General features: G+C 43.5%; 1 protein-coding gene across 13 annotated transcripts in view; it reads right to left on the reverse strand.

Moving 5' to 3' along the window:
- Positions 1 to 2,825, reverse strand: part of TCF4 (transcription factor 4) — a 359,688-nt gene extending 356,863 nt beyond the window's left edge. For 2 of the 13 annotated variants that reach the window (XM_022584425.3, XM_022584422.3), the window contains exon 1: positions 220 to 819. In XM_022584425.3, coding sequence (XP_022440133.2) covers positions 220 to 321 — 102 coding nt within the window. In that variant the 5' untranslated portion in view covers positions 322 to 819. Of the gene's footprint in view, positions 1 to 219; positions 827 to 1,228; positions 1,332 to 1,641; positions 1,728 to 2,462 lie in introns of those variants that run through there. The other 11 variants (XM_030762039.2, XM_089895221.1, XM_089895220.1 and 8 more) reach the window with 9 other exon arrangements.
- Between the last annotated feature and the right edge of the window lie 8,489 nt (positions 2,826 to 11,314).

The raw sequence follows: 11,314 nt of genomic DNA on the forward strand, positions 1-11,314 counted from the left end.
AAGTAATTAAGACTCTGAAAAAAAAAGCCTGAATCGTCCATCACACCCAAAAATTGTAGTTAAAAACTTATCAAAAAGACCTTCATGTTTACCAAGGACTCAGCCAATTAAAAATTATTCCTGTCCTTTAGATTATAATTGGTTTCTAGCTCAAAGTGTTTGGGTTTTTTGTTTTGTTTTGTTTCACAGCTGTTGTTAGTTTCCACCGTTCTTTCTTACCGCACTGAAATCCAGTAAATCACTCAGCTCTTTGTCCGTCCCTAAGGCAGCCATTCGCTGTTGGTGATGCATTTTAGCAAAATCACACAAACCTAGAAACATGGAAATAACCGCAATCAGAAAATCCAGTCCCAATCCTTGGATAAAACACAATCGGATTTTTGGAGACTGGGGGGGTTGTGGGGTAGGGATGTGAGGGCGGATGGGAATAAGGTAGAAAGGAGGGAGGGACAGGAGAGTTGTTTTTTGTTGCTTTTTTTTAAAAGAAGGAATAGGCAGCAATAGCAAAAAAAAAAACAAAAAAACAAAAAACTGCTATTGATATTGTATTTCCAAAGAGACGATCAAAACTGGTAACATCCACTATAAAACCAAATCCGGGAAGGAAAAAAAAAAAAAAAGCCGCTCTTCAGCGCATCATTTTATGCAACAGGAGGTAGAGCGAGAAATGAATGGATCCCAGAGAAAAGAGAAACTACTCAGAACGATCCGGTCTCAACTTTCCCCCCACCCCCCCACACACACTCACACACACGCACACACGCTCACACACACGCTCACACACACACACCACTCCCCTCTGCCTTTCAAAGTAGCTATAAAGAAATTAAAGATGAGCGTCTCTGGAGTGAAAACACGTCCAAAGGGGGAGGGGTGACAGGGTCGACGAAAGCGGGGCGGGGGGGAGGGAAGCGGAGTGGAGGGTCGGGTCCCGTAATGGTCCAGCACCCTAATTTGTGAAAGAAAGGGTTGTAAAAATTAAAGTCAGGGCCTTGGCAAAGTCATCGGTCTCTCCAAGTGACACTGCCGGGGAGGGGGGGCCGAGGGGGGGTAGGGACGAGGGGGAGGGAAGAGGCGCGGGAGAGGAAGGGGTGTCTCCAGGGGGAGCGCCGGGAGCCGGGAGCCCGCGGCACGGGAGGCGCGGAGCCGCGTGCGGGGCCGCCGAGCCCGGAGCCCCACGCCGCCCGGCGCACCAGCCCCGCCGAGCCCCGCCGGCGCCGGTACCTACCGCCCGCGCGCGAGAAGGGGCTCTCCGTGCACCGCCGGCGCCGAGGCGGCGTTCATGTCTAACCACCGCCTCTACCTCCTCCGCCTGCGCCCGCGCCCGCTCCTTCCCCGCCGCCGCCGCCGCCGCCGCCACTACAGATCCGCAGACACACAGCCAAGATCCCTGACTCTTAACACCAACTCTCTTCTCCGGGGAGGGGAGGGGACGAGGGAAGGGGGGGAGGGGGAAACACGCAGAGGCGCACGGAATTGCAAGTTCAGCAAAGAAATGGGTGGGGGGCCTCCGGCGGGGAGACGCGGCTCGCTCGGGTCGGGCTGGCTGGGATGCACCCCCCCCGGAGAAAAAAAAATCTCAACACCTCCCCCGCCGCGCAAAAAAAAAAAAAAAAATACAAACGAAATTTCATCGAGCACCTCATTTTCCCTCAGAACGTCAGTTACAATCTGAAGCCTGAACAGTTCAGTTTTTGCCCGTTTCATCCATCGGAGGCACTTTGAAATTTATTCGAGTTTACATCCCCTCCTTTCTTTCTCTGACTCTCGTTCCCTCTCACTCACACATCCACACACGGCAAAGCAAGTTTATACTAGGCTGCAAATACACGTGATGCAAAAAGACTTTGCCAAGAGGAACAGTATTTTTCTTTTCCAGATATAAACCAAGCCACATTTTGCTGGGGAGATTTTCATGTCGGTAGTTCTGCGTTGGGGGCGAAACCTAAATTACATACGTTTTTTTCCCCTCCCTTTTAAGTCACAGAATAGTATAGCTGCAAACTTCAACAACAACAACAAAAAAGGCAATTTTTGAGGGTGGATGTTGTTTTGTTTTTACACTTGAGTTCCTAGGCATGCTAAGTCCCCGTTCGCCAGCACTTTAAGTTTTTAATTCAACATTTACCATTACAGGCCCTGCATGCTCTTAAAACATACTCTTTCACATCACTTTTTAGGATAAAAATTAAGCTGCATAATTCTATCGTTTCATAATAACAAGCGTACTTTATCCAGTATATGCAACATATGCTATTTTAACGTGTGTTAAAATACACATTCTATAAACCCTGTTATTGCTAGATGTGCGAGTACATACACAAAATGCATGCACACACTTTTTCCCATTGGCGATTATTTAATAGGTTGTTCCTTTTGTTTTAATAAAACACTGGGATCGACATTTAAAATATTAAATTCAATTACAAACAGTTTACTCTGACAGCAAATTGTAACGTTACCTTAAATGGCCACAAATATGCTCACAATATTCCAAGGAAAGTGACTTTAAAAAGAGAGACAAAAATCTTCTGCAAGTACTTAGTATCTCACATGTGTATCCCCCAAAAAAGTATTTTAACTGGTACTCAGTTCTGCTCCAGGGATATCCACAGAATACAAGATTATGCACCTGGCTCTGGTTTTTGTATATTCCACCATAAAACTGCAACAAAATTCCCTCCCCCAAAAAAGAAATCATTAAAAAAAAAAATCCAACAACTTTTTCTTATTGTTTATAAAAAAAATATCAACACAGGATAGTTATAATTTTTCCTCAAACAAATCTTGTTGGTGGTTTTTTTTTTCTTCTCCTCTTATAAAGCCTTAAACTTGTTCCAAGTTTAGAGGTGTCTCATCATCATCCTCCTCCTCCTCCTGATCATCACCATTGACTCCCCCGTGGAGTCACATTGATAATAATAGGTTTCCCTGAAAGATACATTGTAATCCATTCACATCCGGGCACTGCGGACTTATAAAGAGAAGGCGCTGCGGCCGTGGCTGCTCCTCCAGACAATGACTGGGGAGGGGCGGGGCGGGAGCGGGCAACCATAGAGTAGTAAACAGAGTGCCTAGAGGGGCGACCAAAATGGCGGCGCGTGCGGGCCACGCCTCCTCCGGGAAAGGAGGCGGGTGGCGGGGTTTGGGCGGGTGTCGTGCGTGGGCCAGACCTGTAAGGGCTCTCGAGGCGGTGTCAGTGTTCACGCGCGTTGCTTCTTGTTCCCGGCCCTTGCCCTTTTCTGTTCTTTGACTCAAAAGTGTAGTTTCTAAATAAATTAAGGAATTAAACTCCAAAGACCTGCGCGGAGGAGTCGGAGTCAGTGAGGGAGGCTCGGGAGAGGGAGGCCTCCCCGACGGAAAGCCGGAGCCTGGTTTTCCCGTAGTGTGGAGCCGGCCCTCTTAGCGAAACTCGGGCGGCGTGGAGAGAAGCCGCTGAGCCGAGGTGTAGCTCCTGGGCCTGGAGAGAGATGTGGGTCTTCTCCTGAACCACCCGCATCCATCTTTTTCTTGGCCCCCGGAAAGTGAGAACTGTCTAAGTCCCGGAAGTCCACACTTGGAAAAGACGTTCGTTTATTCCCATGTAGGCTTAGATCAATTCCGTGCTGTGACCCACTACAGATTCAACGCCTCGTTCTGGCCCAGAAAGTTCTACCCTCTCTAGCCAGTGTTCTGGTCTGTGAAATGCAAATAGCAAATGTCCAATTTATGAATTTCGTAAGAATTAAAGGGATAAAGATAAAGACGGAGCTGCCCCGAAAGAAATCTTCCCTTTCCACCTCTTAATTCCTCGCTAAACCAACTGATATGTCTAATCTAGCCCATGGGATTTTAAATGAAGATTACTCTGAAAGAATAGCTTTTAGCCCTCCCACAGGAGAAAAGCAAGTAATAATGATAGGTTAACCCTTATATAGTGGGTTTACTATGTGCCAAAGACTGTTCTAAGAATTTCTCAAGTATTGGTTGTTTGAATCCTGAGAGTGGCTCTGTGGAGTTCGTGTTACTATTTGACCCAGAGCCCTTTAGTAAGTGGTACAAACTTGCTTCAATTACACGTTATTAAGTGATAGAGCCCACCTTGTAAGACAGGCAGTCTGCAGAGTCCACATCCAACCACATTCCTATTCCATCTGGCAGCGGGAACATCCTAATCTCCATTTTCTGATGCAATTCTGTGGCAGTGACAGAGTTCAGGTCAATTTTCATGATCTTTTGTTTACAGGTAAGTTTTTTTTTTAATAAGTTTATTTATTTTATTTATTTTTGGCAGCGTTGGGTCTTCATTGCTGCGTGTGGGCTTTCTCTAGTTGTGTTGGGCGGAGGCTACTCTTTGTTGCGGTGCGTGGGCTTCTCATTGCGGTGGCTTCTCTTGTGGAGCACGGGCTCTAGGCACGAGGGCCTCAGTAGTTGTGGCACGTGGGCTCAGAAGTTGTGGCTCGTGGGCTCTAGAGTGAAGGCTCAGTAGTTGTGGCACATGGGCTTACTTGCTCCACGGCATGTGGGATCCTCCCGGACCAGGGCTCAAACCCGTGTCCCCTGCATTGGCAGGCGGATTCTTAACCACTGCGACACCAGGGAAGCCCTATAGGTAAGTTTTTAGAGGACAAGAATTAGGGCATTTATAGGTTGTTTCCTGTCTGTTCACACACACTGTGCAGATTCCTGTCTTCTATACCCGTTCCATGTCCTCATCTTAAAATAAAATTTTACATTTAGACACCACTTTATGCTGCTTTATCACAAGCATTATCTCTGATTCTCAGAATAAGCCTCTACCCTTTCAACTGAAATGATGTAATAAAAAGATCACAACCGTTTGTTTAGGAGAAATATTCTACTGTCTCTACCTCTAATCAGCTCTGTGACCTAAGGCCTCATGTCAGTGTCTTTTACTGTAAAAGGCAGAGACCAGATTTGATAACCCCATAAGATTCCTCCTAGTTTCCAGATTTTAAGACTCCCCCTTCCCCTGAATTTCAAGGGGAATAAATGATCTGTCCAGAAATCAATGATAGGATCAGATCTAGGACCTAAATGGACCTAGTTGCTGGCTAGTGCTTTTTTTTTTTTTTTTTTTAACTGCACCCTACAGAAAACCATGCAACTGCCCTTCCAATTTTAACTAAGGGACAAATTTGAATTGTTTCTGTTTTTTTTCCTGACCTAGTTCACTTCTACCCCCAGCTTCTAGATGTCTTCGAATATGTCATGTTAATGTCATCTCTGGGAGATATCTTATTCACCTACTGGGATATTGAGAGAATTTAATTTAAAATGTGCATGAATGCAAAAAAAAAAAGCAATCAGATAATAAACTATGGCCTCTAAGCGAGAACCATGAAAAAAATAGGTATACTTAGGAATATTGGCATCACCTTAGAAAAAAAGACTCAACAGAATCTTATGAAATGTAGATAAAAAGGGAAATGTAGTAGATATGTTTTAGGATGCCTGCTCTATCATCTATAGAATTCTTTCCCTAGGAACCTGTTCATAAATCCTGATAAAGAGGTAGAACTTGATGTGGGTGCCACGTGACTCCTTCCTGACCCAGCCCCAGCTGATTGGACCACAGGAGCTAAAAGAGGAAGAGATTGACAGTGGTCTATAGTGAATGGATCTGACATGTTGGAGTCAGCTGGCCAGAGCTGGTGTCAGGAAGCCAAGCCTTGTGAGAGCCATGGTTATGGGGAAACAAGAACCATGAGTAAGCAGAGGAAACTGCTCTTCAAATAAGAAAGAAAGGTCTTGGAAGTTCGGAGAAAAGCAGACAATTTAGTCCTAGGAAGAAATGTCTAGAGATACTTTCCCAATTATTTGAGGACTACCTTGCCTCCTGTCCGTAAGAAAGCTGATTCCTGCAGTGCTCCCCTTCCCTGAGTGAGCTAACCTGAGTACTTTTCTGATCCTTACAACTAGAGAGTTTAACTAGAGGGAGACGCAAGAGGGAGGGGATATGGGGATATATGTATGCATATGGCTGATTCACTTTGTTACACAGCAGAAACTAACACACCATTGCAAAGCAATTATACTCCAGTAAGGATGTAAAAAAAAAAAAAAAGTTTAGCTAGAAAATAAAGAGCTTTGGATTTCAGCATTTCTAAACAGTCCTTAACATTAAAAAAAAAAAAAAAAGTAGTGTCTGCTATTCAAGGTGTAAACAATTTGTTCCACTCCCACATGGCAGAGATGCTATCCAATATATTGTACCACATATAGGCAGGACAGTATATACAATTGTCATTCCCTTTTCTAGCATGTTATAACGTTGGGTAAGTTTCACACCCCGTCAGACGTAAAAAAAGATAACTTGTCCTCAATACATTACATGACTGGTTAAAATCAAATGCAATAGTGGAGATGAAAGTGCTCTGCAAATAACAAATTCCAATCAAACGTAAGGCATCATTATTGCATAAACTGAGTTGATGCCTAAAGATAACATTTCTTTCATAGGAGTGTGAGAGGCATGGCAAATATTGAAACCCAGTGAGTCATAGAAAAGAACAGACATTGAAGGGTGCTTGGACCAAACCCTTCATTTTAGTGGAAGATGTCAAGGCTCAAGTGGGATGACTCGTCCAAGGTCACATTACTAATGAGTTACAGAGCCGCAAGTAGCCCTCCAGGAACTGAGTGCCAGTTCAGAATGTCATGCCATTCTCCTTCAAATTCATCCAGTTTGCTCCTCCCCAGTCTTACCCATGTTAAAATGAATAAGCAGACAAAACCACAAACAACAAAATCAGATCTCTGATGATATAATGAAATTCATCTAAAAATTCAGCAAATAATTTTTGAGTGTCTTCCTTATGTCAGCAGCTATTCTTTCAGGACCTGAGGCAAAAACAGAGGCAAAGAAAGCAGAATGTTATAAATGTCAAGGGCAGTCTTGATTGAACGGCAAAGTCACAGTGAGCAAGATACAGCCTGTGGCAGACATGTGAAAAAGGGAGGGCTATCCCAGCATATTTTTAGGTTGATATATCAAAAGGGTACAACCATCCAGGACTCCGAACTGGAGCCTCAAACATACTGCAAGCGTGAGTCAGAAAAGCAGCTGTCAGGACAGAAGGGGAGGGATCCAGCCAGTGTGTGTAAAAGAAGGCCAGAGCTTCATCATACACAAACAGCCCCGCATACCCCAGGGCCTTTGCATTTGCTGGTCCCATGATCCTTTCCCTTGGCTGTTCACACACTGGCTCCTTGTCATCCTTCTAGTCTCAGTTTAAACATTACCTCCTCCTGGAGACATTCCTAACCATTCTGTCTAAAGTAAGTACCCCATCTTTTTATTCCCTGACAGCAAATCAGTTTTATGTCCTTAGTGGAAACTTTCCCACTTGGGACCCTTTTGGTCATACATTTACTTTTGTATTGCCTGTCTCTCCCATCAGACACTGTATGCAGGGACTACAGGAATCTTGTTCCCCTTATGTACCCACACCTAATATGTGCCTGACACGTATTAAGTGTTGAATTGCTATTTGTTAAACAAGCGAATGAAGAACCAGTCTTTATGCTCAAGAAGCACACTATACTGAAGAGTTTCAAATCAGTTTCTCTTAAGGTTTCATTTTCAGCTTGATTTCATTGTTGGTAAATGTTGCTGGTGAATATTCAGTTTGATGTGCAACAGACCACGAGCCTCTCATCATCTGAATCCTAGACCCTAAAGATAGCAAGGTTAATTGCCTTAATTTACCAAACCATGGGGACAGCCTTTTCATTACTACAAATAAAATAAAAGGTGCGGTCATTGTATCGCTTCACTATTATAACTTTTTAGGGATGAGGAAATTGAGGCTTGGGGCACAATAAATTTCCTGAGGTCACACAGCTACTATATGGCAGAGCTGAGACTTAAACACAGGTAGACCATTCTTCTGCTTACAGCTCAGCGACATGTGCCATGGCTGTGGGTCTTGGCCAACTGCGTAAGGACAAGATCTGCACGTGTTGAACTTTTAAACTTGCAACACACACAAGGGAGAGGATGAGACCTCCAGGGTACACACAAAATGCGTTCTAAACATCTTCATTTCTTCTCTGGAACGCTATTTCTGCCCTATTCTCCCAATTTGCAAGTTCCTCAAACAATGACAAAACCCTTAAAATAGAAACTGTAACAGAAAATAAAACTGTAACAGAGAAGAAGTTTTATGATTAGGAGGAAACCTTCTAGAAGGCTGGCACTAAATCTTTTGAGTCGTCTTTAAATCACCAAAACTTTGTGGACGCTAAAATCGAAAGATTGTCAGTTTTATTTTTTTCCCTTTCCTTTCCCAAACCCCCAAAATATCTAAAAGTAGGTAAAATCAAAATTCTGCTTTCCCAGAATTATGATTTAATCTGCTGTCTTTCCACTACACCTTGTACAACTATTTATGCATGGATCCCACTGCTGTGAAGTTTTTGGTTTGTTATGTACACTATTTCAGTATATATTCCCTTTATAAAACTGTTTCTCTGTCATAGTTTGAGTGTTCTATTTTAAGAGTTTTGTCATTTTTTGAGAGACTTAATAGATTGGGATAATAGGGCAGGAATAGGGTTCCAGAGAAGAAATGAAGTTACCGCATAGAGAGTATTTTGTCTCCACTCTGGTGGTCTTGTCCTGTATGTGTACTGCAAGATTAAAAATCCAATATGTGCTAATTTTCTCTGCCATTGGCCGTGGCATAAAGCCATGGCACGTGTCACTGAGCTGTAAGCAGAGGCATCGCCTGTGTTTAAGTCTCAGCTCTGCCATATAGTAGCTGTGTGACGCCAGGAAATTTGTTTTGCCCCAAGCTTCAGTTTCCTCCCCACAAAATGGGTAGAACAATCTGTCATAAAATTATTAGAACAGATTAAATATAATATTATTAGCAAAAATACTTAGCACAGTGCTCATCCAATGATTGTAACTTAACGATTATAACATAGAGTATACCTTAGTGTCACATTTTTCAAATTGCAGGTCTCAACTCCTTAATGGCATGAAATTGATTTAGTGGTTTGTGATCGACTTTTTGTTTGTTTGTTTGAAGTGAAACCGAATAACAGAAAATATCAATATGCATTGCATGAATTAAGAGTAAGTGTTTTACAAAAGTCTGTTTCAGGTGTCTATACACAGCATAGTGTGTGTGTGTGTATCAGGTGACCATCAAAAATGGTTAAAACCAGTGCTTGAGTAGATGGGCTTCATTTGCTAGCAAAAGTTTTCGTGAAGCATATTCTGGGATTATAACGGAGGAGAGAAAAGAAAGCTAATCACCTTCTCATTCTGTTTCTTCTCTTCCCAAACTGCATACTATTTCAAAAATCAACAGCCACCCCTCACTGAAGCAAAGGAGGTAGATAAAAAGATAAAAGGTTTTAAAAAAAAATAATGTAGGAAGAATAGAAGGACTTTTGGAAAACAGCAGGAGAAACTTTCCCCTATTCAATAGTGCAATAAAACTCACTGAGCTTAATATACCTACCCTGGTTTTTAAAAACCCTTCAAAAACTGCTCCTGGGGCTTCCCTGGTGGCGCAGTGGTTGAGATCCGCCTGCCGATGCAGGGGACACTGGTTTGTGCCCCGGTCCGGGGGGATCCCACGTGCCGCGGAGCGGGTGGGCCCGTGAGCCATGGTCGCTGAGCTTGTGCGTCCGGAGCCTGTGCTCCGCCACGGGAGAGGCCACAGCAGTGAGAGGCCCGCGTACCGCAAAAAAAACCGCTGCTTCTGCCCCTCCACTTAGCTCTCCAACTCAATCTCCAAGTCCTTCCCTGAAGGAAGTTTGGTCCTCAGTCAACCTTTATTGAGCAGTGTGTCTATGAAAAACACTTTGCAAGGTGCACTGAGGAATTCAAGATGGAAAAACAGGTCTCTGACCTCCCAGCATTCATACCCTAGCGGGTAAGCCAGACATACATAAATCACCCCAACTCCTGACAGACTGAGCTGAGAGCTATCAAAAGGGAAAATCATGCCAGGAGACTATAGCACAATGAGTAATTATCAGCTGAAGAAATCTAAGAAGGCTTCAGAGATGCATTTAACCTGGATCTGGAAAGAGAAATGGTATTTCCATCAGGAAGGTAGAGAGAGAAGGCCATTCTGGGCTGACTTACTAACTCTGGCAAAGGCTGGAAGGCTAGAGAGTGAGGACCTCGTTAGGGTTTGTGAGTGGAACTGAAGGACTAAAAAGTGTTAAAACTCATTTGGCAAATTTGGACCCGTTGGCCTTTATTCCCGAAGCATGGAACCAGCAGGGTCATGCACATGGCAGCAGTGGTCAGAAATGACTGAGAAGATCATTCAGGAGACAATATGGTGGATCACTAAGGTAAGAAGAAACCGAAGGCAAAGACCAGTCAGAGTTAGAAAGCTATCGTGGTTCTCTCAATGGGCGATTATGAGAGTCTGAAGAGGGACAGGGGCTATGGCCACGGAAACTAGAAGAATCATCTAAGAGATGCTATGTATAGGTTACTAGAAAAGTTATTTTGTTACAAAACAATAGAAAAATCCGTTCAAACTGGTGTAAACAATAGAAGGCTTGCAAATTTAAAAAGTCTAGAGCCATCGATTAGGACTCCAGCTTCATTTCTCCACATTTCTCTCAGCTCAGCCCAAGTTTATACATCAGGTTCATTTCCCCATGTTCCCAGAAATGGCTCCCACCCAAAACTGAAGATATAAGCATTTTTGTTCGCCTCCAGGAGGATATAGTTGCTAGTTCACCCTGAGCCATGACGCTAAAGTCTCAGCTGAACTCTAACTGTACCAACTTAGGAAGACACCCACTTTTGACCCAAACCATGTAATGACTGGTTTATGTTCATCCCTAGGTAATTATGTTGATAAGACTCAAACCAGTTAAAGCCCACTCTTGGAGCTGAGGTGAAGTCAATCCTACCCAACTCCCAAGTCTTACTGTATACTGGGGGAAGGGAAGTTAGGGTTGAAGAGACAAGCACGGGGTTTGCCAAGTTTTCTGGACATTTGTGCCACTATGCATTTATTAGTTCTCATCTTTTCTCTTGCTAGAACTGACCTGACTCATGCAGTTCAGTTCTTACCAGTTCAATTCTTATCTCCCCTTTGAAGTCTGCTCTGACCTTTTGATCTTCTCCCATCACTTCTTACTCTGAACTAACTCATTTACTTAAAACCAAAACTTTAAAAATTTCTTCAGTACTACATACATACAAAAAGAAAAAAGTCTACAGCTTGATAAATTGTTACATAGAGATATACCTCTGTAACCACCCCCAAATCAAGATATAGAACATTTCCTGCAATCCCAAAGGCTACCTCCTTCCTCTTCAAAGTCA

The sequence above is a fragment of the Delphinapterus leucas genome, chromosome 14 (assembly GCF_059928025.1).
Source record: "Delphinapterus leucas isolate spDelLeu-1000000601 "Yukka" chromosome 14, BTC_Dleu_Yukka2, whole genome shotgun sequence".
NCBI lineage: Eukaryota > Metazoa > Chordata > Mammalia > Artiodactyla > Monodontidae > Delphinapterus > Delphinapterus leucas.